Source organism: Emiliania huxleyi, assembly GCF_000372725.1.
Source record: "Emiliania huxleyi CCMP1516 chromosome Unknown EMIHUscaffold_14, whole genome shotgun sequence".
Classification (NCBI taxonomy): Eukaryota; Haptophyta; order Isochrysidales; family Noelaerhabdaceae; genus Emiliania; species Emiliania huxleyi.
In genome coordinates this window covers 466,034-481,088 of record NW_005201192.1, presented here as the reverse complement: position 1 = coordinate 481,088, position 15,055 = coordinate 466,034, and the positions used below count along the sequence as shown (strand labels likewise).

The 15,055-nt window shown below is 64.1% G+C and overlaps 5 protein-coding genes across 5 annotated transcripts in view; 2 read left to right on the top strand and 3 right to left on the bottom strand.

Annotated features, from left to right (window-relative positions):
- Positions 1-1,927: 1,927 nt before the first annotated feature.
- EMIHUDRAFT_449214 (hypothetical protein) lies at positions 1,928-4,551 on the top strand (the record flags this gene model as incomplete). The annotated part of the gene is made up of 9 exons (XM_005787797.1): positions 1,928-2,417; positions 2,480-2,611; positions 2,717-2,908; positions 2,979-3,064; positions 3,307-3,394; positions 3,630-3,725; positions 3,990-4,029; positions 4,106-4,189; positions 4,403-4,551. The coding sequence occupies exons 1-9, from the start codon at positions 2,010-2,012 to the stop codon at positions 4,549-4,551; spliced, it is 1,275 nt and encodes a 424-aa protein (XP_005787854.1). The 5' UTR covers positions 1,928-2,009.
- Positions 4,552-4,992: 441 nt separating this feature from the next.
- EMIHUDRAFT_201514 (hypothetical protein) lies at positions 4,993-5,535 on the bottom strand (the record flags this gene model as incomplete). The annotated part of the gene is made up of 1 exon (XM_005787796.1): positions 4,993-5,535. The coding sequence occupies one exon, from the start codon at positions 5,533-5,535 to the stop codon at positions 4,993-4,995; it is 543 nt and encodes a 180-aa protein (XP_005787853.1).
- A 452-nt stretch (positions 5,536-5,987) lies between these two features.
- On the top strand, positions 5,988-8,096 carry EMIHUDRAFT_433820 (3-oxoacyl-reductase). The gene is made up of 10 exons (XM_005787795.1): positions 5,988-6,160; positions 6,442-6,600; positions 6,718-6,798; positions 6,890-6,953; positions 7,025-7,075; positions 7,158-7,207; positions 7,281-7,345; positions 7,417-7,465; positions 7,571-7,660; positions 7,742-8,096. Exons 1-10 carry the CDS (start codon positions 6,026-6,028, stop codon positions 7,778-7,780), a joined length of 783 nt encoding a protein of 260 aa, XP_005787852.1. The 5' UTR covers positions 5,988-6,025; the 3' UTR covers positions 7,781-8,096.
- A 1,316-nt stretch (positions 8,097-9,412) lies between these two features.
- Fpg2-1 (putative formamidopyrimidine-DNA glycosylase) lies at positions 9,413-10,598 on the bottom strand (the record flags this gene model as incomplete). Its single annotated transcript, XM_005787963.1, has 3 exons — positions 9,413-9,673; positions 9,765-9,881; positions 9,990-10,598. The coding sequence occupies 3 exons, from the start codon at positions 10,596-10,598 to the stop codon at positions 9,413-9,415; spliced, it is 987 nt and encodes a 328-aa protein (XP_005788020.1).
- A 3,361-nt stretch (positions 10,599-13,959) lies between these two features.
- EMIHUDRAFT_433818 (Hypothetical protein) overlaps positions 13,960-15,055 on the bottom strand; it is a 1,741-nt gene continuing 645 nt past the window's right edge. The window contains exons 3-5 of the mRNA XM_005787794.1: positions 14,702-14,959; positions 14,444-14,560; positions 13,960-14,278 (exon numbers count right to left, since the gene is read on the bottom strand). Coding sequence (XP_005787851.1) covers positions 14,171-14,278; positions 14,444-14,560; positions 14,702-14,959 — 483 coding nt within the window. The 3' untranslated portion in view covers positions 13,960-14,170. The remainder of the gene's footprint in view (positions 14,279-14,443; positions 14,561-14,701; positions 14,960-15,055) is intronic.

Sequence of the window (15,055 nt, the reverse complement as noted above, 5' to 3'; positions counted from 1 at the left end):
GGGCGAGGCCCTTTGGGGGGGGGGGGGGCATCATCATGTGCAAGGCCCGGTGCGCATGGGTGAGCGGTGTGCGTGCATGCGTGCGTGTGTGCGCCCGCGTGTGTGTGTGTGTGTCCTGTGTGTGTGCGTGTGACCACAGTGCGCGTGGGTTGAGCCCGCACCTCCTTCAGAGACCACTCAGGAACGCAAGGCGGTTTTGATAGCCCTCCTGGTCTGCCCTGAGCAGCAGTCCGCCCGCGAAAGGACACACCGGGTGAATTGCCAGCGAAAATGCCTCATGTTGGTAGTGCTGCAGCGGCTCGCCCTCAGGAGTGAGCACGAAAACGTGCGGGCCGTCCCGAGGAAACGCGTAATCAGTAACGTATAGCCGCCCGTTAATGTACTGGAGAGCAGTCGGGTTCGGCACGCTGACCCGCACCTCACGCAGGTACTCACCCGTGAGCGCAAAGACTTGGAAGCGGCCGTACCTCTCCTGGCCCTCCGGCGCCGCACTATCGCACACGAAGAGCTCCGTGCCGACAACAGCTATTCCTCTGAAGGCAAAGTGGTTCAGGTGGCCAGGTTCACATTTGAACTTCTGTTCGAGTGTGAGAGGGTCGAAAGCGACCACGCGAGCGTGGCTGTCGACGAAACCGCAGCCGCTGCTGGTGATTCGACCGGAGGTGCTGGCAAAGAGCGTGCCGTCGGGCGCGCAAATCACGTCACAGACAAGGAAACCCAGCGCCACCTCGGCCACTTTGTCTAAAGAGCTGTCGGTCAGAATGTACCGCGAGAGGATGTCATCGCACCAGCCACATAGACCGTGCTGTGTTGCCGCCAGCCCATCAACTTGCTGGTACGGGATCGTCTGCAGCACCTGGAAGCTGCGGTTGAGTACCAGAAGATTCCCTTCGGGAAAGTCGTTGTCGGGGTCTTCTGCGCACATGCAGAACCGCTCGCCATCGAGCGCCACGATCGCGCTCACGGACCAGTCCCCACCATCCAGGGGCGGCGGCTGCGTTGGAGCCGGCCGCAACCAGGGCCGCTGCGCGACGGTGGCCAGCCACCCGCAACGCCACGTCTTGCACACCTTGGCGGCGGCATAGTCTCCGACCTCGAGCTGGTTGAGGATGAGGGGAGCGAGGTCCTGCGAGACTAGTACCTTTGAGAGCGCCCACTCTGGAATCGGCGCGTGTAGCGCAATGCGGCGGTCGGCCTCCTTGCTCAGCTCTGCGTCCGCGGAGATTGCTGGCGCCGCGAGTGCCGCGAGATCCTTGTGGGGCAGGCCCAGGAGGCTCGATGGTTGGGTCTCCAGCGCCTCGGCCGCGAACTGCACGAGCTCCTCGAGTGGCAGGCTCCGCAGGCGGACTGCAAGGCGGGCCATGAAAGTGCGTGGGGGGCGACCCTGGCGCGCGCCGCGGAACTCGTGAGTGGCGAGCTACTGGGCGGGCGCGCGCCGCCCCGCCGCGCGCGAACGAATAAGAGTGATTCGCGCCGTAGGCGGGCGCCGTAGAGTGGGGGAGGGCGAGCAAGTTCTCCGCGTTGCGCAAGTCGCAACGGGGGGGGGAGGGGGGCGAATGCTTTTTTTTTTGATAAGTGTATGTTTTTTCGTTTTTCGCCGTCTCGCCGAACCTTTCGCTGACTGACCTGAGTCTTCTCTTCTGTCTGACCTGTCGTTTTGAAAAAAGAAAGAAAAGAAAGAAAACGGACAACCCAAGGGAGGGATGGGAGGACGGCACGCCGCCGTTTGAAAAGAAAGAAAACGGCCAACCCAAGGAGGGATGTGGGATTGGGAGAACGGCACGCCGCCACCACACAGGGATTTTTAAGGAGAGGGGTGTGATGCGCTAGCCGTCGCCCACCCTTGGGCGTCCGCCTCTTCCTATCTCTCCGCCGTTTGAATATGTCGGACCGGTTTCTTTTGCCTGCTTGCCTGGCAGCTTGCCGGCCACATACACTGAGTACACTGTAGAAAAGCACCACCACTGGCCCGAAATCGCACAGTCTAGTGACACAGTCACGATCACAGGATGAGAAGCGGTCTGCTTGCCATCCTGACGGCCGCAGCATTGCAAGGCTCGGCCTCGCTACGCTTGCAGCATGCTGTGCAGACAGTACAGACGAATCTGCCGCCCAAGCTCAAGGGACAAATCTGCCGCCATGGCGGAGATCGTCATACCGGTGGTGGTGCTCGGCCGCCGCTCCGCTTGCGAGGCGGCGGCGGCGCCTCGGCTACGTCGGCCTCCGCAGCCGAGCTGGCCCGGGCGAGGCTGATGCTGCTCGTCGCCAATGCTGGCTTCGGCAGCTACAGTGTGTTGCTGCGCGCGGTGGCGGCGGTGCCAGGCGCAGAGCCGCTCGGCACGCTCTTCATCACCTTTGTGCGGTACTCGTTCCTCTGCCTCTTCGCCACGGCGACGCGCTCTCTCCGGGCCGTGCAGGCGCCAACTGCGCGCATGCAGGCCAGTCCCACAGCGAGTTCACAGAGCTTCCCTGGTCTCAGGCGAGGCGCCGCTTGGCCGATGGTGGCTCCGCCTCGCTGGCGGCGCCGGCGCCTGGCGCCAGCCTCGCGGCGCTGGAGCTGGGCACCTACTCTGTGTCGTGCGCCCTCCTCTCCGTCTGGGGCACTTGCCGCGTCACCGCCGCGATGTCCGAGATCTTTGCGTCGACGGCTGCCTGCTCGGCTCGGTGTGGTCGCAGCAGCCGGGGCTGCCCTCGAGGTGTCCCGGGAGAGCCATAGGACCACGTGTTTTGCCCGCTCGTCTCGCTCCTGCTCGGCGTGGGTGGCTTCGGGCGGCGCACCTGGGGCGCCTGCCTGCTCGCCTTTGGCGCCGCGGCCCTCACGGCGGCCGTCGACTACGCGAGAGGCGGCGGAGGCGAAGGAGGAGGCGGCAGCTTGCCGGGTGCCGTGGCTCTTGTGGCGTCGGCTTGGGTGGACTCCGTCTACCGCGTCCGCACCACCGTCCACCTGCGCACCCACGCCGCCGAGGCGCGCCCGAGAGGCCGAGATGGGCGGAGACACGGGCGGAGCTGGCCACGACCTCCTCTCTCCCCCCCCCCAAACTCAGGCGCTCAACCTGGCGCGCATGTGCTGGATGGGCGACCCTCTGCCTCTCCGCCGCCCCCGACGGACGCCTCCCCCCCCCCCCTCCCCGCCCACCCTCCCTCCGCCCCCGCACCCCAGGCGCCCTCTCCGCCGGCCTCTTCGCCGCAGACGTCGCCGCCGGCGGCGCCTCGGCGGCGACACTCCGCCGGCACCCCGCCACGCGTGCAGCGAGGCAGAGACTCGAGGCTCGCTCTCGTGACTCGTCCCTCGACACCGACCCTCAGGATCGGGCACGTGCGGCCGGCGCAGTGGGCGCTGATGGGCGGCGGCGTCTTCGTCAGCGGCTTCCTCTCGGCGTCGCTCCAGTTCGAGGTGTCTCTCGCTGTTACCATCACTGGAGTAGAGCGGTGGTACTGTTGTTGTTGTTGCGCCGGTTCGAGGCTCGTGCGCCGCTCTCTCCTCCCGCACTCACGCCCGACTCGCATCCCCCGCCGCACCATCCCCCCACCGCACACCTCGCCCCACTCGCACACCCTCACTCACTGGCGATGTGCACCTCCCCCACATCTCCCCCAGATCTCCACATGTCTCCCCATACCTCACTCAGGCCATGCGCACCATCTCCGCCGCAAAGTCGCAGCCCTTCGCCGCGCTGCAGCCGCTCTTCGCCGGCTTGTTCGGCGTCGCGCTGCTGAGAGAAGAGGTGTGCCTCCAGCCCACCCCTCTCCCACCCCCTCTCCCTCTCCCTCTCCCTCTCCCTCTCCCTCTCCCTCTCCCTCTCCCTCTCCCTCTCCCTCTCCCTCTCCCTCTCGCTCTCCCTCTCCCTCTCCCTCTCGCTCTCCCTCTTCCTCTCCCTCTCGCTCTCCCTCTTCCTCTCTCTCCTCTCTCTCGCCCTCTTCCGGCACGGGCGACGCCGGCGGCCGACCCAGCCGGCCGCCTCGAGGACCCCGCCCTGCCCCTCGCCCAGGTGTCTCTCGGCACCGCTGTCGGCGGCTTGCTGATGATCGGTGCAGCGCTCTCGTGGCGGCCTCCGGCTCGCTGCGGCCCACCTCGCATCTCGAGCGCGCCTCGCCCCTCGCGTAGGCGCTGCGCTCGTGGCGTGCGGCGACGAGGAGGCGGAGGAGGCCGCGGCGAGCGACGCGGCCGCCAGCGCAGAGGCGGAGGCGGGTCGCGGGCTTGCCGGCGAGCGCTGCCGAGATGAGCCGAGGTGCGTCCGAGATCGTAGGCCGAGGAGGACCCGGAGCTCGCCGAGGCGCACGCGGCTTCGGCCTTGCCGCCGCTCGTCGCGCCGCTCGACGCGATCGAGGGCGAGACGCTGGGCGAGTTGGCGCGTCCGCAAGCGCGAGCGATCGCCGTGAGCGTGGCACGATTGTCGGATAGGCGAGATGCTCGACGAGGTGGTCCACCCGCCCGAGCCGCGGCCCGACCCGCGCGCGCGGAGGCTGCGGCCGACGGGTGCGGTGGCGGCGGTGCTGGCGGTGCGAGCGATGCGCGAAGTTGCACGCGTCAGCAGGCGGAAGGCGGCGTAGGAATCTTGAGGCGGGGAGGCGCCCGTCGTCGTGACGTTTTATTGGAGATAGGCCGTTTACATGTACTCTCCCATGCGGTTCTCCACACATCTGTGATGGCGTGATTTCTCGCACATCTGATCGGACCTCTCACCGCCCGGCCCCCGGCCCCCGCCCGCTTCCGCGCGCGCCGTCCCCCCCCCGTGCGGCTGCGGGCGCCACGTGTGTCGAGCTCGCGGTCGTGTGGACGGAGCGTGGTGTTGGGGCCTGTTTTGGGTGCTTGCGTGGGCTGTGGCTGGCGTGCACATGCCACCCCGTTTTGTTTTGCCACACTGCCATGTGTCCCCAGTGTCCTAGCCTAGTGCCCTAGTCCCTAGAGTTCTTTGCTTCTGGCATCGGCCGTCGCCTCCCACCTGCTCGGAGAGGCGCGCAGCCGCCCCGCCGCCCCGTTGCCGCCGAAATTTAAGCGGCGGCGATGGACGCGGCGCGCTTCTGCAGCTTCGCGAGGTCCGCTTGCCAGCGCGCGTTGTTGTAGCCGCGGGCCGTCGGGTTGAGGCGGCAGATTGCGAAGTTGAGGGCGGTCGCGAATAGCAGCCAGCCCATGTAAGGGCAGAGGAGGAGCGCGCTCGGCGACGCCGCCGCGATGCCATACTGCCCGAGGAGGACGGAGAGGGAGGCGATCAGCGCGACGTTCATCAGCAGGGCGAGCCTCAGCCGCTGGAGACCAAAGAAGATTGGCGCCCACAGCAGGTTGACGCACAGGTGAGCGAGGAAGTGCACGACGGGGGACGACACGCCCGACGCCGCCGCCACACGCGCGGTCGCGAGCCCCATCATCGCATAGAGCGACGTCCAGACCGGCGCAAACACGCGGTCGGGTGGCGTCCATGTCGGCAGCGGAATCTTGCGGTACCACGTCTTGGTCGCGCCAACCACAGATGGAACGCCCGCCGTTCCGCTCAGGACACAGCCGCCGACCCACGCCGCGGTCGCTGCCGCCGACATGCACGGCGGAGAGGCAGTGGCGACCCGCCGCGCAGAACTGCGGGTGCGTGGCCAGAGCTGGGCGGGCGTGCAAGGTCCAGCCGTCGGGCGGCTACAGACGAGGTGCGGCTGGAGCAACGCAGCATCGGTGATCGCGAACGCGAGGACAATCAGTGGTCTCCGCCGAGCCATGGTTCACTAAGGCGAGAATTTTTCTTTTTTACAAACTCCCGAAGGGAGGCTGTACGCGAATTTGGGGGGGAAATCGTGCCAGTGGCTACCAAAACCGGCGCCACTTGAAGTAGGAGGCGTGCGCCGCGCAGAAAGAAGAAGGATGAGCCTATTGATGGCGAACCTCCAGCCCTCGTAAACAGCGACGAGAGGAGAGCGTGGCGAGGGTTGCATAGCTCCATCGAAGATTATCTTAGAGAGATCCGCCTGTCTCTTTTCTTTTCACTACACCCCCCCAGCCCAGCAAGACCATCGCTCGCGGCAGCGCTGCGCCGAAACAATGTCCTTCTCCATGGAAGGCAAGGTTGTGGCAGTCACGGGTGGAAGCAAAGGTATTGGCAAGGGCATCGCCCGAGTGTTTGCGCGTGCTGGAGCCGCGGTGCTCATTTGCTCCCGCAACCTGGCCGAGGGCGAGGTGACCTGCAGTCGCAAATTCACACCGCCAATCGCCATCATGACCCCGACGTATGTGCCTCTCTCTCTCTCTCGTCTCTCTCTCTCGTCTCTCTCTCTCGTCTCTCTCTCTCGTCTCTCTCTCTCTCTCTCTCTCTCTCTCTCTCGTCTCTCTCTCGTCTCTCTCTCTCTCTCTCGTCTCTCTCTCTCTCTCTCTCTCTCTCTCTCTCTCTCTCTCTCTCTCTCGCTCTCTCTCTGCGCCGGACGGCCCGCCCAGAGTCGTGGCGCGCGAGCCGCCCTCAGGCCGCAGCTGCGGAGCTGTCCGAGTCGTGCGCGGCCAAGGTGTCGGCGGTCGCGGCGGACGTGACCAGCCTCGAGGACATGCAGGCGGTCGCCACGTGCGCCAAGGAGCGATACGGAGGCCTCGACGTGCTCTGCGCCAACGCGGGAGGCTTTCCTCAGGCAGCATCGCTGCCCCCACCGACTCACCGCCGCCCTTACTCGCAGCCGCCCTCCCCGTCGCCGCCCTCGTGCCGTCGCCAACCAACTTGCCGCCGCCCCCGCCCCCACCGCCCTCAGACAAAGATTGAGGATCTGACGTCGGAGGAGTGGGACGCTGTGATGGCCACCAACCTCAAGGGGTCCTTCCTGGCGGTCAAGGCGAGAGAGACGCACCGCACGATCGTAGTCCCGTGGATCCTTCCGTGAAGTCCTCTCCCGCCTCACACGGATGCCACGCCACGGCTCGCAGGCGTGCCTCCCGCTCCTCAAGCTGAGCAGCCAGCCGCGCGTCGTGCTCACGTCGAGCATCACCGGTGCCACGCCACGGGGCAGCCGCTCACGGCAGGTCTCTCCGCGGGCCTCAGCCACAGCTAGGCCGCTGTAGGCCCGATCACCGGCTACCCGGGCTGGTCGCACTACGGGGCGAGCAAGGCAGGAACGCTTCAACCTTCATCGCCCAGGGCCTTGCTCAGTGTGAGCTTCATAGTGAACCCCATAGTGTGTACCCCGCCCCATAGGCCAGCTCGGTTTCATGCGGTCGGCAGCCATCGAGCTCGCAAAGTACAAGGTGGCGGCACGAGGGCGGGAAGTTAGCTGCCGCACACACCCTCGCCAGCAGACCTCGACTACCCGCGGCTCAGGTGACGGTCAACAGCGTGCTACCGGGCAACATCAAGACGGAGGGGCTGGTAGCGCTCGGCCAAGAGTGCCGTGGCAGCATGGCGGCTTGGGTGTGAGGCGCGAAGCGACACCGCTCACGGTCTCCATCGTGTGCAGGTACCTCGACGGCATGGCGGCTGCGGTGCCGCTCGGCTCGATCGGCGAGGTGGGCACGCCTTCGCTGATCTCGGCTGATCTCGTCTAATCTCGGATAATCTCGGATGATGATCTCAGATGATCTCGGATGGGATCTCGGGTGGTCTCCGCCTAGGTGGAGGACATTGGCCACGCCTGCCTCTACTTCGCTTCTGCCGCAGCCGCCTACGTCACCGGCCAGACGATCGTCGTCGATGGTGGCCAGGTGCACGCACGCGCGCTCACCTCACACACGCGCGCACGCGGTGGGGCGCCCGTTACGCGCTTACCATGCCCCTCCGCCTAGGTGCTGCCTGAGTCGGCCGAGTTCAAGAGCGAGTGGTAGCCGATCGAAAGTGCTTGCGCCAGATCTGCGGAGATACGTGTTGGCGTCGAGTGTTGGCATGCCGCCCTCCACCTCACTCTCTCGTCTCTGCTCCCCTCACTTGCATACGGAGACCCGATCGGCGAGCAGTCTGCAGGATAGAGCACGTACATTTACACTTGCCAAGTGTACTATACACTTGCCACACTGTGTGCTGTGGATCGCCTCGAGAGAGGGGCGCCTGGATGTACTATTGCAACTCGCGAGAATACTGTGTATCTCCACCACACCAATAACTAATTCATGCGGAAGGGTCGAGCCCAACCCCAAGCTTCAACGAGAGTGGCCGAGCGACCCAGGGCAGATGGTACGGCATACCCCTCGAGGTAAGAACTTACGTGGCTGGGTTCACAGCGATTGTAGGAATTCAAAACGAAGGGAACCCTTGACGGTCGCGGCCTTCCGACTCGCGCCTCCGCCTCACTGGCACTATTGTAGCCCTGGCCGGTGCGCGTGCTCAGTTGAAGTTCCGGAGTGAAAATTCGAACGCGTTCTCTCACGGTGACCAAAAGATGTCCACCTCAGAGGCACCTCCGGAGGCAGGCCGCCGCACGCCGGCGACACAGCTCCAGCTGTCGAACTGACCCGCAGCTCCTCTCATAGCGGGAACTGTGACAAAAGTTGACTGAGGCGGTTGTCAGGAATCATCATACGGATCACATGGTGGCTCTCTCATGACGGGAGACCGCCCGACCACTCCTGGGTGGCACTGCCACCGGTGTCCCTCGACGTCCTGTCGACAGCGTGCCGACAGCGACACAGACCATGTGGGACGCGTCGAGTATCGACCTCTACTGCTTACCCAGCCTTCGAGTGTATCCTGGCTGTGGTCCCACACCCACTGGTGTCCATCTCAGAGACCGCAGGAGGTCATGAGGGTCGATGGGAGTGCCAACCCCACAATGCCTAAAAACAGCCCAGTAATGTTCCCTTCCTCTCAGGTCGCGCCTTCGACGTGTGCGCGAGCGGTGGCCCCTGCCGTGACCACCCCGTCACGACACTGGTCACTGCACGTCACCAGCAACATGCGGAGCCATGGTGGGTGTCGAGCGTCGACCTGTGTATACTATCAATCACCGCAGCCTTTATACGGTTGGGAGGGGCACTGGGGCTGATCCGCAGCGTCGCGCAGTCTTATCGTGGGGGTTTATCTCTCCGGCGTAGGGGCGTAAGCGACAAGGACGGGCACGCCCCCCGATTTGGGCCATTCCCTTGTCCAAAGTTCGAGTGATAGCCAAAGATACACTCGACTATACGTTTCAAAGATACAACATTATAACATTTCTCCGGTGTATCTTGAAGATACACATCTTCGTTTGGGCCGCGGTGTATCTTCATACGAAGATACACCTCTTTGTTTGGGCCGGGCCGTGTATCTTCGCATAAGTGTTCTTCAGTGTATCTTCCGTCCGTTTAGATACACGGAGGAGTGTATCTTCTCTCATGACACGAACCTCCCTCCTTGGCGGAACCTCCCAACAAACACCCAAGGGGGCGGGGGCCGGGGGGCGTGCCGCGGTCCTTGGTAAATCGTAAAAGCGACAGTGTGGGGTGCATTCGGTTATCCAATTTTAAACGAGCATTTATTCATTTTTACGTTCGCTGGTCCTCTCCACGCTGGCTGCTATCCCTTTCCCCTATCGCCGACCCAACAACCACTGTGCTGCCGCGGACCTGCCGCTCAGGCACCCAATGCACCGATCGGCCGTGCGGACCTTCAGCGACGCGCACGGCGAGCCCATCCGCGGTCGCCGCCTGCCGGTACACGAGCAGTTTGAACCGCGGCTCCATCGCCGCAAACGTGCCGCGGGTGGCGGAGGGGTCGTCGCCGGCGGCGGCAGCCGCAATGGCGGCCTGCGAGGCGAGGGAGTTACAGCATGTGCTTGTGAGGACGTGAGGTGGACAGCGTTGCGAGTGGGCGGCACTAGTGAGGTCGCGGGTGGACCTGCGACGCGTAGCTCGCGCGCAGCGTCTGCGAGGCCGCCGCGTGCACCTCTGCCCAGTCCGAGTCGACCAGGTCGGCACACGCCGCCCACGGGTAGACGCGAGCCTTGTAGAGCACCTGCGGCGGGCTGACACAGTCCGTGAGCTGGGCAAGACAGCACCAACGCGAGTGGCACCGTGGCTGTGCCGTCGTCGAGTGCTGGCTCGGGCCCCGGGGGAGGGCTACCTCGCTCAGGACATAGTTGCCGATGCCGGCCGTCTTGGACTGGTCCATCAGGAACTTGGCCACCGGAACGGCGGCGCGGCGGCGGCTGCTGCATTGCCGCCGCACGATCTCCATGAAGCCGTCCCTCGTGATCCCGCCGCCCTCGTCGAGCCAGCTCGGCCCGAGCGTCTCGAGCTTGGCGCGCAGCGCGGCGTGCTCAGTGCAGACCGTCAGCACTCCGAAGTTGCGCTGGTCGTTGTAGAATAGCAGCGTCGGCGCAACGGCGGCTGGTTCAGCGGCGAGCTCCAGGCACACGCGCGAGTGCGTGTTGCGACCGGTGGACCACGCCCCGGACATGCCCAGCGTCGACCAGAGGGTGAGCTCGGGCAGCGCGCCCGAGAGCGGGCTGAGCTCCCACCAGATGAACTTGCCCTTTGCCCGAACAGCGCCCACTACAGCAGGCAAGCTGCCACGCAACTCCGCCCAGCCGGCCGGAGGCGCACCACGGCCGGGCATCGAGCTGTTGCCGGCGTAGCGGCCGCTCAGGATGGCCGCACGGGAGAGGGTGCGCCCTGCAAAGCGGCGGTGCAGGCTCTCCGCATGAACTAGGCACTCTGGGCCTTCCGGCATCAGAGCAGGAGGCGTCCTCCGGAACCCACGGCGCTGCGGCGCAGCATGGCGTGTAGCGCGAAGGCCGGTTGCGGCGACGCCGAGGAGGAGTGGCACCATGGTGGCAAAAGTAGTGCTGCGCTCTGTCAGCTCTAGCCGCGCCGCTGTGCCGCCGTGAAATGGAACTAGCCAGAGATAACGCAGGCGCCCTCAGCGGAGCTGGGAAGAGGACCGCCGCAAGCGGCGTGGCGTGGAGCGGTTGTGCATCCCTCCGGGGGCCCCTCTGCGCCGGGGAGGCGTTGTTGAAGGCTAGGACGCAAGCGTCCGTCGCCCTTTTCAAACTCGGGGCCCACTCCGCTACGCTCCGACCCGAATTTGGAGGGCCTGAAAGTTGAAGGTGTTGCTGCGCAAAAGGGGTCGGACACAGGGCGCAGCTCATGCTAAGAGCTAGAAGAGGAGATAGAGAGAACAACCACCCTGTCCCGTTATTGCGTACACCAACACCACAAAACGCTCTCTCTCTCCTGTCCTCACTCAGGGGGGTCACAACTACCAAGTCCCCCGACTAGCTGCCACAGGGCGCAGCTGCCACAGGGCGCAGCTGGAGACGCTCCCCCTCAATCGGCATCCACCCCCACCCGCTCCAGCCCCACTTCTGCTGCCGAGAGAGCTGAATCGAAGCAAGCGAGCCATTGCATCTTGGCGTGCTCCTGGAGCGCGGCTTTCTGCGGCCACGAGCACGGCGGAGTCGGCGTCGTAGCGCGCATCGTTCCCGCTCATCGCCCATTCCTCCCGTGACGTGTGTCGGCCGCGATTCGATGTCGCCACCTTCATCGCCAACGAGGACTCCCTCGACTGCAGGGGGGCTCCGGCGCGGGGAGGGACTCCGCCTGCTGCGCTGGCCGACTGCGCCCTCCTCCTCCATGGGCTCGATCCGATTCCGCAGCGGCGGTGCTGCGCGGGAGGCGGCCGCGCGCACGCTGGGCTCCATCAGTAGCTTTCCCTCAGTTGCTCCGAAAGCACGGATTTGGCGGACGTTCTTGGCTCAATTTTACGATGTCTTGGCACCAGCTGAAGGCTTGCGTCCCAGATCACGCAGTTCGTGCACGGTATTCGGATTTTGCTATTTGCTCGTGTGGGGGTAATATCGCAGATTTGTCAATGGTACCGCGTCTGCGACGCGGGCGCCTTGCGGGCAGAGCCCTTAGCCACCCTTTTATCTTGCGCGGTCAAAACGTAAAGGTACTCTTGTCTAGCAGGAGAGCTCCTGCCTGTGCACGAATATTAATTCGTTCGCCTGTGACCTATGCCAGCACTCTCCACTCGCCGTCTCTCTTCACCAATTTCACCATGATGGCGGGATGTTGCAACATCACACGCCTGCAGAGCGCGCGGACCTCCTTCTGCGTTGGTAGCCGCGTCGCGCTCGCGCCCATCAGAACGCTGAGCTCCGCAAAAAAGCCATCGCGCCGCTCCGGCGAGAGAGCCGCCGCCACGCTGTTGCACATAAATGTAACCAGGTCGCTGCCCGAGATGTGGTACGGCGCCGCCGCGAGGCAGTCGAGGCACTCGAAGAAGCCCTCGCGCCGCTCCGGCGAGAGAGCCGCCGCCACGCCGTTGCACATGAATTTAACCAGGTCGCTGCCCGAGATGCGGTACCTGGGTGCTGGGAAGAGAAGTCAACAAAACCAAGAAAAAAGCAATCTCTGTCGTAGAGCCGAACGGGAGGAAGCCGGGGAAGACGATCTCGAGGAGGACCCAGTGGTAATCCCGGCGTCAGCTGTAACGATGCACCCGAAGGGGACCCCAGCGCCAACATCATCGGGTGGAGGTACAAGTGTCCGAAGAGAGAGTGGACCTGAGCAACGATATGACTTGGCAGCAAATGATCGCAGTGGGCGTCAGAAGAGTCATCCTTGCGCGAGGAGAGCTCGATAAACTCGAGGGGCCAGGATATGCCGCGAGGAGGGCAGAGTTACGCCGAGAGGCGAGAGCAAGGGATCGGCAGGCAGCGGCGTCGTCGCAGAACGAGGCAGAGGGGAGCGAAGCGACAGAGGAAGAAGCGACAAGAGAGAGAACGACGAGAGTGGGAAGACCGCGAGGTGGCATGAAGGTTGCAGCGAGAATCGGAGAGAGACTGCGAAGAGAGATAGGAAGAGGCAGACGCCCAAGGGTGGGCGACGGCTAGCGCACCACACCCCTCGTCTTAAAATCCCTGTGTGGTGGCGGCGTGCCGTCCTCCCATCCCTCCCTTGGGTTGTCTGTTTTCTTTCTTCGCTCTCTCGCTCTCTCGCTCTCTCTCTCTCTCTCTCTCTCTCTCTCTCTCTCTCTCTCTCTCTCTCCCTCCCTCTTCTCTCTCTTCTCTCTCTTCTCCCTCCCTCCCTCCCTCCCTCCCTCCCTCCCTCCCTCCCTCCCTCCCTCCCTCCCCCCCCTCTCGGCAAGGTCACGTGCAGCACGCAAGAGGTGTCGCTGGTCGATCGAGGGGTCCGACGGCAAGGCTTACGGGCTGCACGCGCTACACACATGGATGCAACGGGTTTGACTTGGCACTATCAGCGTCGAGTCCTGGCGAGCTCGACTTGATGCTGCAGCGCCACCCGTCCTGCTTCATCTGTCTGGCACTTCATCGAGCCTCAAGCGGGGAAGTCGTCGCTGTGGAATGTGTGCGGCGAGTCCACGCCGTTCACGAGCCCGGAAGACGAGCATGGTCACGCGCACGATCAAGCTCATGTCGCGCACAGCTCGGCGGAGAGGACGTCGACACGTCGTACTGTGTTTTGTGTGTACTGTGTGTATGCTTTTATTGTGTACGTACTACTCTCTCTCTCTCTCTGTACACGTACGTCTCTCTCTCTCTTGTGTACTTAAGAGTATGCTTTGTGTATCTACACGCTCGAAGGGCAACACGCAACAGGACATCCCCCACCCAGAATCCCAGATGCACCCCCCACACTATCAAACTATTAGCCTAATAACGTACCTAATTATTAGCATATACCTAATAACGCTGCTATCTAATAATTAGCATTTTTCACGAAACTGATTGTGTAAATAAGCTAATTATTAGCTTAATAGCAGCGTTATTAGGTATATGCTAATAATTAGGTACGTTATTAGGCTAATAGTTTGATAGTGCACATTTCCCACTCCGGTCTCCGCGCTCGCGGGTTCACAGTGGCCTGCAGTTGGGCATGCACCGTTTCACTTGTGAGTTTCATGATTTACCTAGTGGTTTGGCGATTTCACTTGGTCTTGTGAGGGTCATGCACCATTTCACTTCGCGGCGCTGCGCGCCGCCATGCACCATCCATTTACTAGAGAGCCGTAGACCCGGCGAAGCTTGTACTCTACACATGTCGCCCTTCTGGTTCTGCATGACGGTCCGCGTATAGGCGCGTGAGCGCGTGTCTTGTTTCAATGATACATGCAAGGAAGGACCACGTGTCCCGAGCGCGAACGGAGCTATAGCTCTCAGTCAGTCTCTTTCTCGAAGTACGGAGAGCATCTCGAAGTACGGAGAGCACATCTCTCGTCCCGGTCGGAATTCCTCGGTGAACGGTACATCGGGGGAGCGCCCACATGCGGAGGCTTGCTCACAGCAGGCTGGCGATGCTGTCCAGCAGGTCCATCGACGAGGTGCTCGACGAGACCTCGAGCAGCGGCGGGGACGGCAGCGGCTCGCCGAGCAGCGGGTCGGTCACCTGGTAAGGAGGCACACAAGAGTGACACAGAGGCCGTAGACTGAGGGAGAGACAGTGAGGACTAGACGGTGAGTCGCAAGGCCGCTCCGAGGGGTTCGGTGAGTGGTGGCGAGAGTGGCTGTGCTGTGTGGTATAGGGCAGTGCGTAGATCTCGGGCCGCGTCACCGGCGCGATCTCGGCGTGGGCGAGAGGGAGCTGTAGCTCCATCTCGCCGGCCGCGGCTTCAGGGTGCGGGTGCGGCTTGGGCAGGAGCGGCGCGGGTGCGATGGCCCGTGCGGAGACCTGTGTGCCGCCGGGAGGACGTGTGTCTCTGATATGGTGATATGGCTCAGAATTGGGGAGGGGGGGGGGGTTGAGGGAGAGACGCCGGGGAGAGGCGGAGGCAGGGCAGAGCCCCGGCCGGCCCTCCCGGCGGCATCGCACCTGAACCTGCAGCCGCCACACAGTGGCGCCCCTGGTGCCGGACCCGGGCACGGCCGCCCACCACCCGCAGGGGGGCGCGAGGAGGGAGCCGCCACCGCGAGGAGGGAGCACCCGGAAGGAGCCCACCGGGGTGAGGCTTGGGGCGAGGTTGGGCGTGAGGTCCAGGCTTGGCTCGTGGTTGTGATGCGCGTTGAGCAAGCGGTCGGACGAGACGTCAAGGGGGCGGGCGGCGGGCGAGGCGGCGGGCAAAGCGGCGGGCTACGCGGTGGGCGAGGTTGCGGTAGCAAAGGAGCAGGGTGTCCGGCGCAGCGGGCGTTTTGCCGGAAAAAGGGCCGGGGGAAGGGGCCGGGGGAA